The 19,866-nt window shown below is 42.8% G+C and overlaps 1 protein-coding gene across 8 annotated transcripts in view; it reads right to left on the bottom strand.

Annotated features, from left to right (window-relative positions):
- Positions 1–19,866, bottom strand: part of Fbxw11 (F-box and WD repeat domain containing 11) — a 99,437-nt gene that overhangs the window by 29,218 nt on the left and 50,353 nt on the right. For 4 of the 8 annotated variants that reach the window (XM_031354424.1, XM_031354421.1, XM_031354425.1 and 1 more), the window contains 2 exons: positions 7,380–7,442; positions 4,039–4,264 (listed from right to left, as the gene is read on the bottom strand). In XM_031354424.1, the coding sequence (XP_031210284.1) occupies positions 4,039–4,264; positions 7,380–7,442 (289 nt within the window). The remainder of the gene's footprint in view (positions 1–4,038; positions 4,265–7,379; positions 7,443–19,866) is intronic. The other 4 variants (XM_031354422.1, XM_031354427.1, XM_031354426.1 and 1 more) reach the window with 1 other exon arrangement.

Genomic DNA, 19,866 nt, shown 5'->3' with positions numbered 1-19,866 from the left:
ACAACCACCTACAACCAGTGTCGAAGCCTTTCCTGGTTATGTGCGACTCTAAGAGCTAAAAAAGAAGTGAAAATAAGCATAGGTCACAAATCCAAAGCTTCCCATTACACTATCCAGAAAACCAAATGATGAAGTGAAAACCCTTCCATGCCACACCCACTAGGTGGTAGGCATCCTGGAGACACATGCTGTCTCTAGTCTTCCCCCACTACAAGGTTACCACTGTGCCCACATAGATGAGGACAGGCTGTGTGTGGACCCTGGTACCGAATCCTTGGGGCTGTCAAGTTCCAATGCTCACACTCCCCACTTGTGATGCTGGGTCTTTGGCCCTGTACCCAACCTGAAGCCTCGGATTATTCCTTCCTGTCCCTATGACGGTCTATGACGGTCTTTGATCTGGTCTATCATATAGTCTGTGATGGTTTTCTGTCCTTACTTGAGGGCAGGAAGCTAAGCATTTCAACATTTTTAATCGCACATATACCTCACCAAACTGATCAGCAAGACTTATCATCTTTTTTGAAGTACAATCTGCCTCTATTTTAAATGGTATAAATTTTCCCTTTAACAACAGTTCTTACAAACCACAAACTTAGCCTGCAGAAATTGACATTGCAGACTAAACATTTACCATAATTTTTAGAAAAGCGTATCATAATTATCACTTTTTCCACTGAACCAAAAGGAGCCAGAGACCACAAACATTTTCCACTTTTCTTATACTGACAGGTACAATGTTCACAGTAAGCATTTTTAAAAAACCAACACTATAGACAGTTTTTTAGAACTAATGTTTTCACAAGCAAAAGTTTAAAATGATTGTCAATCTTAACAGTAAAAATCCAAACTCCAGATACTTACTGAACGATCGAATACTGAACTAGCAGAATGACTGAAAGTTTTCTACATCTTATAAAATCTACAATAAGAGCATACACACCTCTCTTCCCCATAATGCTCTACCAGCATAGGTCTGGGAGAAGAACTAATGCCAGGTTTAATCCAAGTCTACTAGTCACAAATACAATCAGCTGGGCCAACTTGTCCCTGGCTATTAGATTCTCATGTATGAAATATACTGACATATGTATATATGTTCAGATCAAATCCTGTTAAGACAAATAGCATTTTAACAGAAATATTTCCATGTCCCAGCCAACAGTCCATTCATTTCATACAACATTCAATACCACAAAATTCCACGTTAACAGAGATATGGACAATGCCTTAAAATTCGCTGTAATGAAAACTGAATTGTATGCAATTATACTAACCATATTTATATACATAACACATGTTCATCTGTTCTGCCTCTTCTCCAAGGCTGTGCACACCCCAGAAGGGGCTGCTGAAAACGATCAGGGGAACTGCAACAGTGCCACCTTGTGGCTTTTCAGTAAACATAAGGGCAATCGCCCACATCTAAACCATTTGGAAAGCAAATTAGAGAAAAGAAAATAAAACCAAAACAAGAGAAACAAACATTAAACACATTTTCTTGAAAGAATGGGGGTTTGGCTTCATTCGTTAGTAGTTACTGATGAAGAACAGTACAATCAGCAACTTGAAAGACTTCCTAACCTTTCCTGGTGCAGCATAATGCCAGGGCTCTGGAGTTCCAGCAACGTACAGAGGAGGTAAGCACAAGAATCCATTCACCTATACCTTTCTCTCTCATAACGAAAGGCCCTTCTTAACATCCTCCATAACTAAATGTGAATTGAGTTACTCTCCTGATTAGAATTTTTATCAACTTGACAAAGGCTAGAGTTATGAAAGAAAGCAAAGTGAGCATGTCAGTTGGTAGGCAGTGGTCCTCGTGGTCTCTGCCTCCCTCAATGGAGGACTGTAGGCCTTTCTAAGTTGCTTCTGAACAAGATGCTTAATCACAACAATAGACAGCAAACAAAGACAGTTATGATCTACTTATTTAATATTCATGATCCACTTAAGGACTCTCCCAGAGTAATCCTATCACCTTTTGTGATAACTTTGAACCAATATCTGCCCACTATCATTTTACAATAGCACATGGCAAACAAGCCAGGTGACCAAAGGAAATGTCATCCAATTTCTCTGATCCTTGTCATTATAATCTGCCTAATGAGAAACTGGACTAAGCAATTAAATGTTGTAATTCTGGGTGGAAAGGGTTCCTTTCCTACTTGCTTTTCTAGACATACAGAAGACAACTAATGGTAGACAGGACAGCATTCTGTCACTGAAAGATCAGCAGAGTCAAGCCTTTATCAGCTAACTCTCAAATATTCCTTATACTCTCAAAAGTGTAGAAAATAAACACCCAAATTCTGAAAGAAGAGTGCAAAGACATTATAAGCTTTCTTGTCACTTGTAGCCCAAGTTCCAGGCTAGACTCATAGCTCAGTCAGGTCCTCTGTGTGCTAGGAAAGAAAGCACCATCGGCGGAAAACCTGCTACTCCTGAGGCAGGGCTGTGCAGTAGCACTGACCCATCTTGGGAGGTTCCTAGACCTGTGCTGGCATGGCATGGCATGGCATGGCACCAGTAAGCGCTGCACTGTCAAAGGAGAACCAGCATTCTCTTCAGAAGTCATATATCTATTATCTCACCATCCAAACTGAAGATGAAACATTTCAAAATGAGAGAAAAGTATAAGTTGTTAAAAGCCAAAGCAGAGTGAAGTAAAGACCTTCCAAGAGAGTGCTAGGTTCAGGTTTGCGTGTCACCCAGCCCCACCATGATGTGCCTGGACAGGAAATTCTAATGTCTAATATGGAGTTAGGGAGGGGATGATGATTTACCAGTAGGTTTACCCATGAACACAAACGCAGCAGGACAGTGTCAGTACAGATGCGGGGCTGTGGGAGGTATGGGCACAGGTAGGAACACAAGAGTTCTCTATACTTTTTTCTAAAGACTTTGCTCGGGGGGTGGGGGGGTGGGTGGAGAAATGGCTCTTCCAAGGGTCCTGAGTTCAAATCCCAGCAACCACATTGTGGCTCAGAACCACCTGTACAGCTACAGTGTACTCATATACACAAAGTAAGTAAGTAAGTAAATAAATAAATAAATAAATAAATAAATCTAAAAAGAAAAAAGACTGCTCAGGACTAAAACTGTCGTAAATACAAATAAAACTTAACCAGAAAACTACCCATAAGCACACATGCATGAGAGAGGATGGTGGGGCTTCCTTTGCTAAGGGGTCAACAAACGTTAACAGGCTGGAGAGATGGCCTGGGGGTTAAGAGCACTTGCTGCTCTTGCATGGGACCCAGGTTGGTTCCCAGCAGCCACAGTGGCTCATAGCCACCTCTAACTCCAGTTCCAGAGTACCCAACACTCTTGTGACTTCCATGGGCAAACAGATAAGATACATGCAGACAATCATACACATAAAATAAATGAATTGAAACAAAAAAGAAAGAAAAAACATTAACAAAGACACATCACCAGTCTCCTCGGTTTCGTGGCCACTGCCTAAGTTATCACTTCAAACAGGGGACAGTCTCTCAACTCTTTGAGGCTTGCCAAGATTAAGACTTAAAGAAAAGTAGGGGTGTGTGTGTGTGTGTGTGTGTGTGTGTGTGTGTGTCCGCGCTCGCATGTTCTTTTATATGTCTCTCCCTGGCTGGCCTCAAAATAATCCCCCATTTTAGCCTAACGAGTTTTGAGAGAACAGGCATGAGTTGCCATGCCTAGCTCCATTCTTAAAATTACATGTGAAGTACAGATTGTCTACATACCAAAATTAAAAATAGTATATCTTTAAAAACAGAAAAGCAACTAAATAAAGCAACAGCACTGACTAATACACAGCAAGATCAATCACAGAAATGGCCTGCATTTCCTAGAAATTCAGTGACTGTATTTTACTACTGGTACTTGAGAAAGGATTAAAATCTAACTAAAAAATACAGTGGCTGTCCAGACTGAAGGCTCACAGTGTTCTCACCCATTCTGCCATTCACTTCACAGACCCCACCCGGTACTACCAGGTAAGCGCCAGGCATCTTGCACTGCCCAACAACTGTGAGAAGTGCAGTTACCTACCTGGTAAAGCGGTGATAAAGTCCCGCTGCAACATGGGCTTCAGGTAAGAGTTAATATGTCCATGCTGGTAATGACACATCCGTGAGATAAGATGCTCCACAAATTCCACCTGATCTGATTCAGACCACTGGTCAAAGTACTTAATGCACAAGTCCTTTTCTTTCTGGTAGTTCCCCTCTGATGGCCTCTTTCTGGAGACAATCACAGATGACGTTCCATTACTTATCTGTTTTGGAAAAACAAAGAAACAATAATTAGCTGGAAAGACATTTAATCAATTTCATTAGAAATACCTTTTGTCCTTAAGTTCTTTGTTCATCCATTCATTACACAACTAAGATGTATTAACAACCATGGGAATTACTGCAGTTGCAGCTGTTTCTAAAGCTGACCAGTGTCTTAGCTCACTATTCCCCATGTCGTACTATACCACCACTCCACCATTAGATAACATTTGGAGATGATCGTCTTAGAGGTACTAAATGCCCAACTTGGTAAGACAGCATCTAGTTGGCTAGTAGTAGTCTGTCTCTACTACTTTAAAATTAAAAGCTAATATCACTCTTATATTCTCAAGATATTACCAAAACTTCAGGTAGATAGCCTGAAACCATGGACCCAAACACTACATGTTTCTACCCATACATACATACACACACACATACATACATACATACATATACACACACGCGAATGATAAAGCAGAGCTTATAAATTATGCATAACAAAAATTATTGACAATAACAATACTTAAAACAATATACTATAATATGTACGGATGCTGTCCCACTTGTGAAATTTTTCATTTAGTGTGTTTAGACTGCAGCTGACCACACATGAGCAATCAAAACCAGAGCGGGGTTGGGCTGATGTGCATCAATACTAATGGTTCTCACACCTGAGCATGCATTAGAGCAGCTGAGTGCCTGTTAACACGGATTCTGGTTCTATCTGTCTGGATGAGAGCTTTGCATTTCAGGAGATCACACTGAGAAGCCCCACTATCTAAATAGAAGAGGGGCCTAAAAGTAAATCAATCTATAAAGCTTCCTTTTCTCCTAATAATTTGACCCTCCCTTCCATATTTGTTCCAATGGCTAAGAACTGCAACCAGACAACAGAAGACCATGTCCAGACACATCTGCACACTCACACCCGTGCAACCACACACACCCTCCCCCATCACAACAGCAGTCTACATCCCCAGATTCACAGCCACGACCACTATAATGCTATCTAAAATAATATCAGGTCTTTGGTTTGGTTTGGTTTTTGAGAGAGTGTCTCTGAGTGGCCCTGGCTGTCCTGGAGCTCACTCTGTAGACCGGGCTGGTCAAAGATCCCCCTGCCTCTGCCGCCTGAGTGTTGGAATTAAAAGTGTGTGCCACCATCTGGCCACATCAGCGTTTTGTTGTACCCTTGCCAAGCCATAGTCTACGTGCATACACTAACAGAAAGTCAGACTGGAGAGAATTTTCAGACCTGAAGTGGTGAACTACAAATGTTCATTACTTCTATTAGAAACTTGTTTCCAACATCTTACATGGAATGAAGAGCTCTTGTTAATAGTATGTTCTCATATTAAACTAGACTAAACACACACACACACAAAAGAGAACCCCTGTAAACTTCAAAGGAAACTTCTGACCCACCTTGACAAAAATCTTTTCCATTTCATATCTCAAGTATGTTTTTATGTCTACATTTATAGGCAAGGTCAGAGAGCACTCATCTTCCACTTAATTTACATTAACCATCCATTTCCAGTTCTCCATTCCACCTCCAATTCCCGGAATGAGGGATAATTCAATTGGCATCTGTTACCACTAGAGGGCAGCATTGAACAGACACTTGTTCAAAGACTCCCCATCTACTTGCCTCAACAGAACTTGAGACAAAGTAAAAATTCTTTGCTGTGATAAATATCAGCAAATAAAAGGATAAACATAAAAGGAGATGTCAATGCTATTTTAAGCATAACAGTATCACAACATTGTAACAGGAAAATAGAAATGTCTAATTACAAGCAATTGGTAATGCAAATCACAACATATCTTTCTGCACAGAAGCACTGCAGTGTGGCTGTTGCAGTCCAGCTTTAAATACAGTGAGGGTGGATTAACCACTGACAGCTTTGAAAATGATGGGAAGGACCAAAGGCAAGCTCTGAAGGGTTTTATGGTGCTGTGAACACAATCACCAGGACAGAATCAGGCTGCACACAGAAATGCCAACTGCAGTCCACAGACTCCATGTGCTCGTCCTCTTTACTCAACATTTGCTGACAATTCTCCAGAACATCTGCATTCACAAGTAGGTTAAACAGAATGATGGGCTACATCTGTGCCCTGCTTCCTAGATCACAGTATTTTCACACCCACTTTCTCACTTTGATGGGCAAAAGGTTATTACATCATTTACCCTCTAGTTTCCTACTGAGTAAGCAATGAGGAGATGGACAGATGAAGGAACCTGGATGCTAAGGAGCTGGAAGCCACTGTAAGCTAAAGGTCACAGCGAAGAGCAGTATGACGAGCAGTGTGGAAGAGGGTCATGCATGTTCCTTTTACACATGATGTTCAAAAGGACAAACAGGTACATGCGTGCTTAGGAGTGCATTTCCAGCTGCAATCCCAGCCCCCCAACCCCTCGTGGCCCAGACAAACCCTGCAGCCCCGCTGCCATTATTTCACCTTAGGCCACATCATCTTAGACTATTCTAGCTAACTAACCTACATTAGAGTTTTCAAATGAGCCCAGGTCACTTTTTTTTTTTCTGTATTCTATATCTGTTGTGCCTTTACTCATGTCCTCACAAAGGAGAAAAATGCTCACCAGCATGCTTAATGAAAAACACTGAACCATGAAGGTCTGTGTGTTCCCCAGAAGCCCACCACAAAGCCTGAGAGGATGGGTGGGAAAGTGAGAGAGCCAGGAAAGGAGGCTGAGCTGAAAGGGGACAGAACCTCATAGGAAAAGCGGGGGAGAAGGATGGGGTGCAAACGGAGAAAAGCAGTGGTCTGTACTTGCTGCAGGACTGGATGGAATGAGTTCTGCACTTGGCTCTAAGCCTTCACCATCCCCGGGATGAAGGACTTCCACACGGTACATCTTAGGTCACAAAGTTGGTATTTTAGGATACTGTCCTTTTGGAATCTTCTAGAAAACTCCAAAGTGCTTTCCTAACAGGAAGGATACTTCCCAGAGGAAATGGTGGACAAGCAGGGTGGCTTCTGAATCTGGCAACCCTCCACAAAACAGAGGCTGGGCTCTGCTCTCAGTGAGGACACAAGGAAAGGCAGAGCTTTATCTACAGTCATCTGCTAGCTTATCATGCCTACCTGCCAAAGAGCACTTTTCTTTGGGGACTCATCTTCATTTTGATCTTCCATAACTGAAGTGTTCTAAAGGGGGAAAAACAGGTTATTTGAATTTTGCCAAGTTCTGCAAAACCTGACTATAAGACATAAACTTTGAGATCCCAAACTAGAGTTTAGGGATGCAAACCCAAGAACTCTGGCTTGTTGCTCACACACGCCGTGCTGGGTCAGCAAGCTCTACTCAGCTTTCATAAGTCAACTGTAAGCAGAGTCTTCCCTTACTGAGCCTGGGCATGACTGAAGAGCAGCTAACTTGTGGGGTAACCTTTATCATCCCTGCTGTCCTATGGCTTCTGGCAGAAAACTCAAGAGACTCACAAGTTCCCAAAGGCTGTACATAATGTCTTCTAGAACGCCTGCTGTTCAGTACTGCATCCCACCCACCAGCAATCACAAATGATGAGGCCTCCAAGTGCCTCCCTCCCTCCAGAGCTGTGCTGGGGAATGGCCTTACTATCTCCCCCAGCAACAGTGGAGGACTGCCCAACTAGTCACTAACAACATGGCTTGCCTTTGGAACACGTTTTCTTTCCATTTTTGTGTTTGCTACACAAAGAAGTACTGTGTAATTATCCCTCTGGTGACCTAGTGGCTCAACAGATGCCCATTAACTGGAGACTATACATGATTGGGTTTTCCCTTTTGCAGCTTCTACCTAACAGCTAAGTGGAGCCTTAATGAGAAGGGGAAGTGGATATGTTGTGCTCCGAAATGAGTGACAGACAGCTCACTTGTGGCCAGGGTGCTCTAAGGTTCCATCCCAAACCTAGAACTCGTAAGGTGGAACACCAAACATAAACTCCAACGTCTGTTCTGCAGTGTTTTTGGAAGGTCCATTACAGCTCTATTAAAATTACCAAGGGGATCTCTGTTTACATCTTCAGGGATAAACTTTCTCAAACTACCCACTTTTCCTTTATCTTTTTAAATCCTAAAATGTTGGACCCAACCCAGAGTACTTCCCAACAGAGCAATGGAGAATCTGCAACAACTGACAGGAATTGACTGAATGAGCCACTGCTGTCTGTATCAGGGGCACACAGGGGAGGCAAAGCCAGACGCTGGAACCCTGACCTCGTCCCTCAGTGTGGGACCTTAGGCAAAGGAAATCACTCATCCCACAGAGGGCCAGGGGATGTGCTGAGAACGCATTGCTGCGCCCGCCTGCATCTCTAGTCAAAGACGCCCTCCTTCCTTGCTTTGAGGACACTGCTTCCTAGGGTCTCCTTTCCACATGGTTACAACTTCACTGACCTGGGCAAAGCAGAATGGCTGGAGAGGGAAATTCTTCCTCAATAAAATCTTAAAGGTCTCAGAATATGAAGGCCAGTGACAGAGTACAGGAGAAAGGGGGTATGGGGAACAAGCAGTATGTCCTAGTGTTCAAAATCAGGGGCAGCAGTGGGCAATCCTGAAGCAAAAGACAGAAGAGAAGTGAACACAGATTCAGTGCATCTATGATCTGCTGGAGCACTGAAAGGGCCAGTCCTGCAGCTCCATAGCTGTAGGATCTCCGTGACACATGGCAACAACGGGACATCTGAGAGGAGTCCCCGTGAGGTTCCAGTATTGATAGTGGAGCAGAAAGCCAGAGACCTTCAATCAGACCAAACCAATGACTCACTACAATGAATATTTCCAAGCCAAGATGTATGGACAAAAGGCTACACTGTTTGACACTGTGACACACTACAGCTTCCATGATGAGATGGGGTTTTTTTGTTTGTTTGGTTTGGGGTTTGTTTGTTTATTGTCTTTTGGGTGGAGGTTGCAAGTGCAATGGGCAGATATGAAGGGACGATGAGTGGGATTGGTGTTGCATGATGTGAAATTCATAAAGAATCAATAAAATGTTAATAATAATAATAATAATAATAATAATAATAATAATAATAATAAATGGCAAAGAGACAGAAGCGGGCCTGGCCATACAAGGAGAGCACAGAGAAGATGGGAACCCAAGTGCAAGAGAACCAGATTATTTGTGACCCTCATAAGGCCGGTATTATAGTGCATGATAAACCTTCTGCAATCTGGACAGAATCTTGGTTCCTCACTGCCAGAGGATGGCGGTTAGAAAAGACTGGTTCTGACCTAAGCGCTGTCATGTTTCTTACTCAAGAAAGAAGCAAGAATGTCCAAGTCCTGCAGACTACACCAGTAACAGCATCATCACAGTGAGAGGTTCTAATTCACCTGGTCCACAACAACAAAGGCATTATTTATACAGCTGGGAGGAAGGCAGCTCTTGTCAAGAAATATCAGCTTTTCTCTTCATGCTAAATTACAGAGGCTAGGTGTATACATTTCAGTGAAACCCTCTGAGGGCTAGACTAAACCTGGCCCTACACATTTCCCAGATTCTCTTTTTTGGTTTTTTTGTTTTGTTTTGTTTTGTTTTTGTTTTTTGAGACAGGGTTTCTCTATGTAGCCCTGGCTGTCCTGGAACTCACTCTGTAGACCAGGATGGCCTCGAACTCAGAAATCCGCCCGCTTCTGCCTCCCAAGCGCTGGGATTAAAGGTGTGTGCCACCACTGCCCGGCCCCAGATTCTCTTATAGATACTTGAGAAAAGCTACAATAGAGACTACCATTCAAGCTATACTGATGAGGCTGGGTGTCATGAATTCCACCTATCTCTACAACTCAAACATGGGCTCTCATTCTTATAGAAAGCACTGACCACTGGACCACATTCCCAATGAATCACTTCTAAATGTTATTTAATCCTACATAGTATGAGAGATGCTGAGAGAAAATAGGACCCAGGGTCTAAGTAAGTTTGAGAAACACTGTCTGTACATGAGCGCACACAGTCACCTTTACATTCTGTAAGGAACTAGAACTCTGAGTCAGACCTCAAAGTTTATACTGCTTCCCTCCAGCTAGGTGGAGGTGAGCAGCCCTCAGTAGTAATCTCTGCTAATGATAGGTCAGCATGTCTCTAGACTTCAGACAAGCAGCTCTGACTAAAGGGAAAGGGCAGCTTAGACGGTCACAAAGGGAAGCCACTTCTCCAACACCTTTAAAGTCCTCTACATAGGATTATAGAGACATCTCTTAAGAGAACTGTCCATGCTATGCACTTACACATGTGTACAACATACACATACAAAAACACATACATAACACCCCCCAACAAATGCACACTTGCAAGCACATACACACATACCATGCATGCAAACATTTTTATATTACTTCTTAAATACCCACAGGTCCAAGGTTTGGATGAAGCCAAGGTTAGTTATACACATCCAAATTGTCAAGTGAAACCATGCGGTCAGCCCGTCTGAGAGGTGAAACCCCAAATCCTACACCTTCTGGGAAAGGAGGGTTCTTTGAATACCCACGCACCTTCCTCACTTCCTGCTTATAATCATTTCTTGTCTCCTGTCTATCTGCCAGAGCACAACATACAAATGGGTAAAAATTTAGACCCTTCTTTTCTGAACCCACCAACAAACAATACCATCTAGGAAGCAGCAGGAGGACTCTTAGAGGTTGGCTTCGGCACTACTGATATTCAGGGACAGAAAATTTCTTGTTCTGGCAGCTGTTGTGAGCATTATAGGAAACAAAGGGTATACCGGGCTTCTATCTGTTCCTGTAGCATGGCAATGTGACCATCAAATTATCTCGACTGCCACTTGTCCAGGAGGGGAGGGCAAACTCACCCAGCTCATTTGAAAGGCAGTACTCAGCCGGGCAGTGGTGGCACACGCCTTTAGTCCCAGCACTTGGGAGGCAGGGGCAAGCAGATTTCTGAGTTCGAGGCCAGCCTGGTCTACAGGGTGAGTTCCAGGACAGCCAGGGCTACACAGAGAAACCCTGTCTCGAAAAACAAAAACAAACAAACAAACAAAAAGAAAGGCAGTACTCAGGCTGGAGAGATAGCAATTAAGAGCACTGACTGCTCTTCCAAAGGTCCCAAGTTCAAATCCCAGCAACCACATGGTGGCTCACAACCATCTGTAATGGGATCTGATGCCCTCTTCTGGTGTGTCTGAAGACAGCTACAGTGTACTTACATATAATAATAATTATTAAATAAATATTTTTAAAAAAAAAAGATTGTGGGTGTGAAAGTGCCATGGCCCACACACAGATAGAGGGCAGTAGCCTGCAGCCAGTTCTCTCCCTCCGCCTACCATGCGGGTGCCGGGGACCAAACTCATCAGGCTTGACCTTTACCCACCAAGCCATTGCTCTAGCCAAAAAGAGTTATTACCATCTAATGACTGTCCCCCAATACTCAGGCTTTGAAACTTTTAAACCCTGTATATTTATTCCCTCTATTCATTACAACAGCCATATCTGACAAGTATACAACTTCGAGTTTACCAATGACAGAACCACGACTCAAAAATATTATTCAACTGGCCTGATGTTTCACATCCGTAAGTACCAGACTTCAAAGCCAGCTTCTTCCTCCATGCATGAAGGCCTCAGTAACAGGGCACACTCAGCTAGCTGGAGTCCTACAAGGATCCCAATCTTTTTTTAAACACCCTTTTTCTATCATCACAAGGAAACTACAGACACTGAGGATGTGGCCTTTAAAAACACTATTCAACACTGGGCCCCGAGGAAGGGCCTGGAATTCCAGGTGGCTGGGTGGCTGAAACAAGATATTGGGTCTAAAGGCAGCTTGCCCTACAGGGTGAGGTCCAAGCCATCAGGGACAGCTTAGCCAGACTGTGTTCCTCAGATCTACAAGGATAAAAGCTGGTACATCTGTGTAGCAGAACGTTTGTCTGGCATGCACAGGTCCTGGCTTCATCCCACAAAGCAAGCCCACCCAGCATTCCAAGGATATATCAAGCAGTACAAATTTTCATACTGAGGAAGAACCATTTAAGAATTGATTAGCTGGATCAATTAGTTAGATCTCCATTAAGTATATCCAAAGATTTTTTTTAAAAAAAGATTTAAAAAAAAATTTTTTAAGTACATTTTAAAAACTGCCCTAAGAAGCCGGGCAGTGGTGTCACACGCCTTTAATCCCAGCACTTGGGAGGCAGAGGCAGGCGGATTTCTGAGTTAGAGACCAGCCTGGTCTAAGAGGGAGTTCCAGGACAGCCAAGGAAATATACAGAGAAACCCTCTCTCAAAAAACAAAAACAAAAACCAACCAGCCAACCAATCAAACAAAAACCAAACAAGCTCAGCAGAAACAGCTTCTCCCCATAGGCAGCTTTGTTAGTGCTTCTCCCAGACTGCAATGCAAAAAAACCTAGTAAACTGCAGCCACAGGCCTGTTGTGTGACAAACAAGAGAACCGCCAGTCTGCTTCCAAATGCCTCATCTCTATTTCCTTTTAGCCTGCAGATAAGCAGGGAAGTGCTACAGAGCAACAGAGAATATATTTCACTTTGAAAATTCCCCACTTTGAGAATCACCTAAAAGGAACAATTCTTATTTAAAACCTGTAAATTCTGCAGCAAGTTAGAGGCTAGGAGTTGCTAAGGCATTTTACCCTGACAATAAACCTTCCAGTACTTCTCTCGGATCCTTCTCCAACTGCAGGCTGTAACTCAATCAATTTAATGGGCTGCAACCAGCATTTTAAGTTTTAAAAAAAGAAAAAGTAAATATTCACCTATCCCACAGAGTAAGCACAAATTCCCAGAGAAAGAAGCTTTAGGCGTGGTGATGGTGGCAGAGGTGGAGGAGCATGCAAAAGTCCTGCGGCAAGCAGAGCACCATTCAAATCAGACTTCTGAATAACGAATGTCTAAGTCTCTGAAAAGCTCAGGTCACAAACAGGATAAAATGTACTTTTTCAACTATACTGAATAAACTTTCACAATGGATACTCGAAAGTTATCTACCTCTGAGGGAAAGGGTTTAAGTTACTGCCAAATTCTGTTTGTTTCTAAGACAGGCCTCAACTGCGAGGGCTGGGCACAGGTGCTGCACACCATGGCACCCAACTCTTCACTGTGGCTTTTACTGGCCCTCCCTAGTGGTCTGTGGTGTCATTTCTGCCTAGAACTTCACTATGTTAACTTTTCTTAGTCTACCTTAACGTTGTTTCACTGACATTTTTAAGTATACCAACAGTTCATTCTTTTTCATTTCTGTATACTATTCCAAAATTCCCTTCTCACTGCAGACATAGCTCGAAATCAGAAAGCCTGCCTCCATAAGACCCTGAGTTCAACCCCCCAAACCCCAAAACTGTTAATGCACAATCACTCCATCCCAGCTCTTCCTTTTCTTCTTCCTTGGGGGTCTGGCTTGGACCTCATGCAAGCAAGCCAAGCACTACTGGGCCACATCCCAGCCCACTTTCAGCATTTAAAAATAACTCTGCCATGGCTTCTGGTATGCACACGTGTGGTGCTATCAGGTCTATTTACAAGGACAACTGGATCACTGCAGTGTATACCAGCATTCTCCCAAAGCGTGTGCCTAGCTCAGAGTTCCCAGGTGTCTTGCTTTTGGACTACTCATTTTCCCCTAGCCTATTCATACAGCACCCTGGCCTTCCTGTAATAAGGTAATATGCTCCCTCTGTGATGTCAGAAGGTCTCATTTAAAACTCTGTGGGATGTAGAACAAATCACAGAATGCAGGCACACAGCTGTCTCTCGGTATCTGTTCAGACCTGATCTCAGAAGTCAAAATGGAAGGACAACTGCAGTGTTCGCACTTAAGCTGCATATGTGCTTGTTAAGCCACCTCTACACTCCTCGAAATCCTGTCCATAAAACTCTCTGTGAAATGCCCCACTGTGCTGTACTGCTCAGTGGATAATGATGACAGGAAAGTGTGTACACATCTATTATACACATAAGTCAGTTTTTTCTCCTTTTGTTTGCTTTGGCTTTTTAAAAAGATTGATTTTGTTTATTTTATGTATATGAGTATACTGTAGCTGTCTTCAGACACACCAGAAGAGGGCATCAGATCACATTACAGATGGTTGTAAGCCACCATGCTGGGATTTGAACTCAGGACCTCTGGAAGAACAGTCAGTGCTCTTAATTGCTAAGCCATCTCCCCAGGCCCTTTGTTTTGATATTTTTAACTGGACCTTAAAACTCTCCCTGCATCTGTATACCACAAAATGTAAAGCCAAGCTCAACTATTGCTGATTGGTGAGACTCTGAAGTTTTTTTTACGAATTATTTTTATTGTGTGAGTATTTGCCTACATGTATGTATGTGCATCATGTGCATGTCTGGTACCTATAAAGACTAGAAGAGGACCCTGGATGCCCTGGAACTGTTGTTGTAAACAGCTGTGCTCTGCTATATGGGTGCTGAGAACTCCACCTGGGTCCCCCACAAGCGTAGCAAGTGTTCTCTTAACCATCTCTCTATTCCCTGGAGAAACTACTTATGATATGGTAGCTACCACTTGCTAAGTAATGAAAAACACGTCTGCCTTAAAATAGCCCATCAGGAGAAGCAAGAGATCCACACAAAGAACACTGGCTGACCCACTTGCTCTAGTCTTGAGGAAATGGAGGCCAAGTACCTAACTTTCTAGCAGATCCAGTTCTGCTAAATGCCACCTGGCACTTCTGCGCCACAAAACAAGAGACAAGGACCCCACAATCGACCTCACTGGAAGAAAACTGTCAAAGATAGTCCCAGCACTTGGTAGAGCTCCTTTTAAGCACTTTAACGGGCACAGAATGAACGTGGCTGCGTTATGCATTCTGCCACCCTAGATCTACAGAGCACAGTAACTACTAGACAGCTTCTGTCCCTTCTTCCTAGCAGTCACACTGACAGGTGTGACTCAGTGTCCTTGCTCCTTTCCCACATTTCCCATGTTCTTTACATAAGAAGAATAATTGTGCACATCATTTCTGACCCTCTAGGTGCTACAAAGTTAACCCCGGAGTCCCTTTCCCTCAGCCCTGGTCACCTAGGCAACATCTTGAATGTTAAGTGTTCCAAGATGACAGCTAGTGGCTGGGGTGTAATTCAGTGGTAGGGCTCCTGCCTGTACTGAGACTGTCTAACCATGAGCACTGGGACAGTGTTGTGCTGTCCCACCACCTACCTTGAGCCTAACTATAGTTAGTAAGCCAAAGTCCCCCCAATTCCCCAGAACCTTAACCAAACACAAAGGTACCCAAACTCCTAGAGACAGAACCAACCAATCAAGGGAAAGAAAGGTAAAAGTCATCAACTCTTACCCTAACCAGCTTTATTTTATTTTATTTTTTGTTTGTTTCTGGAAAGTATTTCCTTATTATCAATAATCTTTTTTTAATTGGATATTTCCTTTATTTACATTTTATTTACATCTTCTAGAGACAAGACTAAAATGTACAATTACTCTTTAAGAATACCCTTTAAAAATAAAACTTTAACTCATTCAATGAAGCCAGGAAGAAGAGTTTCTTTAGAAACAGCAACAAAAACGGCTCAAAGTCACCTGGTTATAAGGAATGGCACCACAGAAGGGGCCATCTATTCAAGTATAGAGACTAACCCAAAGCCAAGAATTTCAATGCAAAGCCTGAGCCCCAACTCAAAGCTGTCAGCTTACAAGCTTGACTCCGGCAAGTTACTGGGCCCTCTCTTGGGTAAAGTTTCTTGTTTTTATAAAACAGGGAGAAATCCTGCCTTCCTGCTGACAAAGAAGCAACATGAAAACACCAACAATAAAATATTTTGCTCATGGGTCAAAATAATTCAAAGCTTGCAAAATGTTTACCTTGTTTTGCTCTGCTAGAAGGCATTGCAAAAGAAAACAAAACCCATCAGTGACATATGCCAAAGCTAGAAATACCAACCACATCAGCATCACTACTTACACATTGTCCAAGAAAATCTTGTCACCTGACTAAACACTGGTGACCCTTCGGTGCAGGAGGAAGAGAATGGTTTTTTTAGTTAAAATACCATATAACTTGTTATTTTTAACATATCTCAAGCCTCCTCCTAGTCCCTCCACAAGATCTAGTCTACATTAGAGATCTAAATATAAATGATAAGTAATAAAGCTATTAATATTTATCCTTAACACATTCTTATGAACTTGGGGTGGGCTAATTTTCTTAAATAAAACACATTATTTACTGTTAAGATAATGTGATAAATTGCACTACAGTTAAGTAATTCTGCTCACTAAAAGCATTATGCGTATATGTGTGCATATGTGAAGACCAGAGGTCAATGTCAGGTGTCTTCTTGAGGCTGGCTGGCCAGGGTGCTCCCAGGATCCTCCTGTCTCTGCCTCCATGAGCTGCAGCTACAGAAGTGCACTGCTGTCCCTGCCTTTCATGTGGGTGCTGGGGACCTCATGCCTGTGCAGTAACTGAGTGAACCACCTTTCCTGGCCCTGAAAGCATTACTAAGTATGCAAAAAGCACCCTTTGCATCTGGTGAGAGGGATCCTGGGAGTGGCTGTGATGATGCTTCACCCTGCACTGCACAGGACAACGACATGCACAACAGACCGTACTTAACAAAAGACACAACTCAATTCCAAACAGGCAAAACATATATACATAGGCACTATACATACAAACATAAATAATTTTTTTAAGAAACCAACCAAAATACTGTCTCCTAGAGATAAAACTACTGCCATCAACTTGGTGCAATAACCTCAAAGTACCTTTGTACACATATGAAAATTGTTTAAGACATGCTCTCTTGAAACTGCTTTTTCCATGTGTCTTTGTGCACATACATTTTTGTTTAGTGGCTACAATTTATTTCATCCCGTAAGTTGTGAGATCCACAGGAAGTGAAGACATTGTTTTTGGTTCCACTAAGTCTAACATGAGAATGACCTTCTGCACCTACAATCGCCTCTGACTTGGGTTCCCAGACATGCAGAAGACACTTGGGAACCTGAGTTTCATAATGGATGACCAAACTGACCTTGACTGTCTCTAAAGTTATCAAATATTTCCCTAAGAACAGACTTCACATCCGAGTCCCTTTAGCCAGCAGTCGCTTCCTGCCCTGTGAACAGAGAAGGGCACTTCCTCTGACAGCTCTCTAACTCCCAGGAACAGCCGTGGAGCTCTAAAGTTCCTCCAACAGGGAAATGACACCAGATGAAAACACTTGGATCTAAAGAATGAAGGAATAGATGCAAGGAATAATTAAGAAAATGATAAAAAAAAATCATACTATATACACATTAATTTTAACTGACAAACAGATGTTTGCTAAAAGAAATTTAAGACACAAACATCTAGATACCCTGTGTCCATGGATCACAAGACAGTATTACCAGAGTCAGAAACACAATGTCTGTCAGAATCTCAAGTGCTTTTGGAAGAAATAAAAATCCACCCTAAAACTGCTATGAATCCCTCGAAAGACCACAAATGGGAAAACAAAACTGAAAAAACAGGAATAAAGCTGGGTTCAAAGAGTTTTGAAATGAAAGCTTACACCATGAGAGAATTAAAGCAGCAGTAACAAGGCTCTCAGCAGGCACACTCTGACAGTTACTACTCTTAAGAACTGTCGGGTAACACTAAGTACAGGCCCCAGAAGATGCCTGGGAAGCTATGCTTCATAAACTGATGACTGTAAGAAATAATGAAGGGAAGCTGACCCCAGCAACTTGGAGACAGAGGCAGGCAGGTCTGTGGAAAAGGCCTGCCTGCTATACACAGTGGGTTCCAAGCCAGCCAGGGGTAATCAAACCCTGACCCAATTTTTTTTAAAAAAAAGTAAAAAATAAAAACCCAGCTAACATCATACTAGGATGAAATATCCCCCCCATTTTCAAGAACAAAGCCAGAATGTCCATTCATGTACCAAAACAAATTTTACTAGTTATAGCCAGTACAGTAAAGAAAGAAAACACAAATAAAACAAATCAAAAATATCAATGGGACTACAGAGTGAGTTCCAGGACAGCCAGAGCTATACAGAGAAACTCTGTCTTGAAAAACGGAAAAGAAAAAGAAAAAAAGAAAAAAAAATTGATGGCAGCATACTTGTGTAGGAAGAAAAAGAAAGCACACACAAGAAAGCAAAAGTAACATATGACAAGCAAAGCTGCGGGACACAAGGACGGACTAGGACACGCAGGCAGGACTCAGCAAAGTTGAGGGCACAGACATAGCAGAAAGTTAGACAAAGCCTAGCACTGCCATGTACCTCTCCGAGCAGACATGGAATCACCAAGACTAGTGTCAAAATCATGACACCTAACACAGGTAAAGGGTGCATGGTAAGAGTCAGCCTTTGAAGGACAATTCTTAAGGACAAAACATAAATATGAAAGGCACTGTGAAGGAGAAATTTCTCAACTTAATAAGAAGCATCTACAAAAACCCTATGGCTAACAACAGTACACTTACTGGGGAAAGTCAACTTTTCTGCTAAGGTCACAATGATCAATCCTTTCAACATTAGAAACCCTACTAGTGCAGACACACAGGATGGGAGGAAAGCCAAACTTCTGTTCACATATGGCACGACTCAAAAAAAAAAAAAAAAAAAACTGGAAAGGGGGAGGGGCTGCTGTCGAGATGGCTCAGTAATTAAAAGCATTGTCTGCTCTTGCAGTTCATTCAGTTCCCACAACCCACATGGTGGCTCACAAATAACTGTAACCATCATTAATTTTAACCAACAAACAGATGATGTTCCTAAAAGACATTAAAGACACAAACATCTAGATACCCTGTGTCCAGGGATCACAAGACTTAAGCAGTCAGTATTACTACAGAGTGAGACAGACATGTCAGAATCCCAGGTGCTTTTGGAAGAAAGAAAGGTCCATCCTAAAACTGCTATGAATCCCTCATAAGACCACAAATGGGATTAAAAAAAAAAAATGAAAACAGGAACAAAGTTGGGTTCCCAAGACAATCAGACCTAGGGGCCTCTGATGCCCTGGCCTGGCTTTCAAGGGCACCAGGCACACACAGATATACACACAGGCAAACATCCATTCACTATAAAAATAAATTAAAAAACAAAACAAAACTGAGCCGGGCGGTGGTGGCGCACGCCTATAATCCCAGCACTTGGGAGGCAGAGTCAGGCAGATTTCTGAGCTCGAGGCCGGCCTGGTCTACAGAGTGAGTTCCAGGACAGCCAGGGCTACACAGAGAAACCCTGTCTCGGAAAAAAAAAACAAAACAAAACTGTTGGGGTCCCTCAGCTGCAAGACATCGGAGCTTGTCACTGAAGATTCAACTCATGCCTTCTGTGCCTGAACCAAAGACTCACTACTATGAGTTCCACCTTCGAGGATTACAGAGGAAGCTACGCCTGCTGGCTGGCACGTATACAGCCTGAGGACATCGGTTGTTGACCTCCTCCCCCATTCCCTGAGCTGAGACCTGCGGGATGCCAAGCCTCCACTTTCAGCCCAGCAGCCAGCTTCCCTTTCTGGACTCTTCCTAACTCCTCCCGAATTCCTTATGTTATTCAAATGTTGTAACCTAGAGATTCAGTTATGCTCTCTTGTATATAAATGCCGAACCCCCAAAGTAAAGGGGAGC

The sequence above is a fragment of the Mastomys coucha genome, unplaced genomic scaffold (assembly GCF_008632895.1).
Source record: "Mastomys coucha isolate ucsf_1 unplaced genomic scaffold, UCSF_Mcou_1 pScaffold5, whole genome shotgun sequence".
NCBI lineage: Eukaryota > Metazoa > Chordata > Mammalia > Rodentia > Muridae > Mastomys > Mastomys coucha.
Note: the sequence above shows the minus strand (reverse complement) of the source record. Positions and strands in the feature narration are given on the sequence as shown.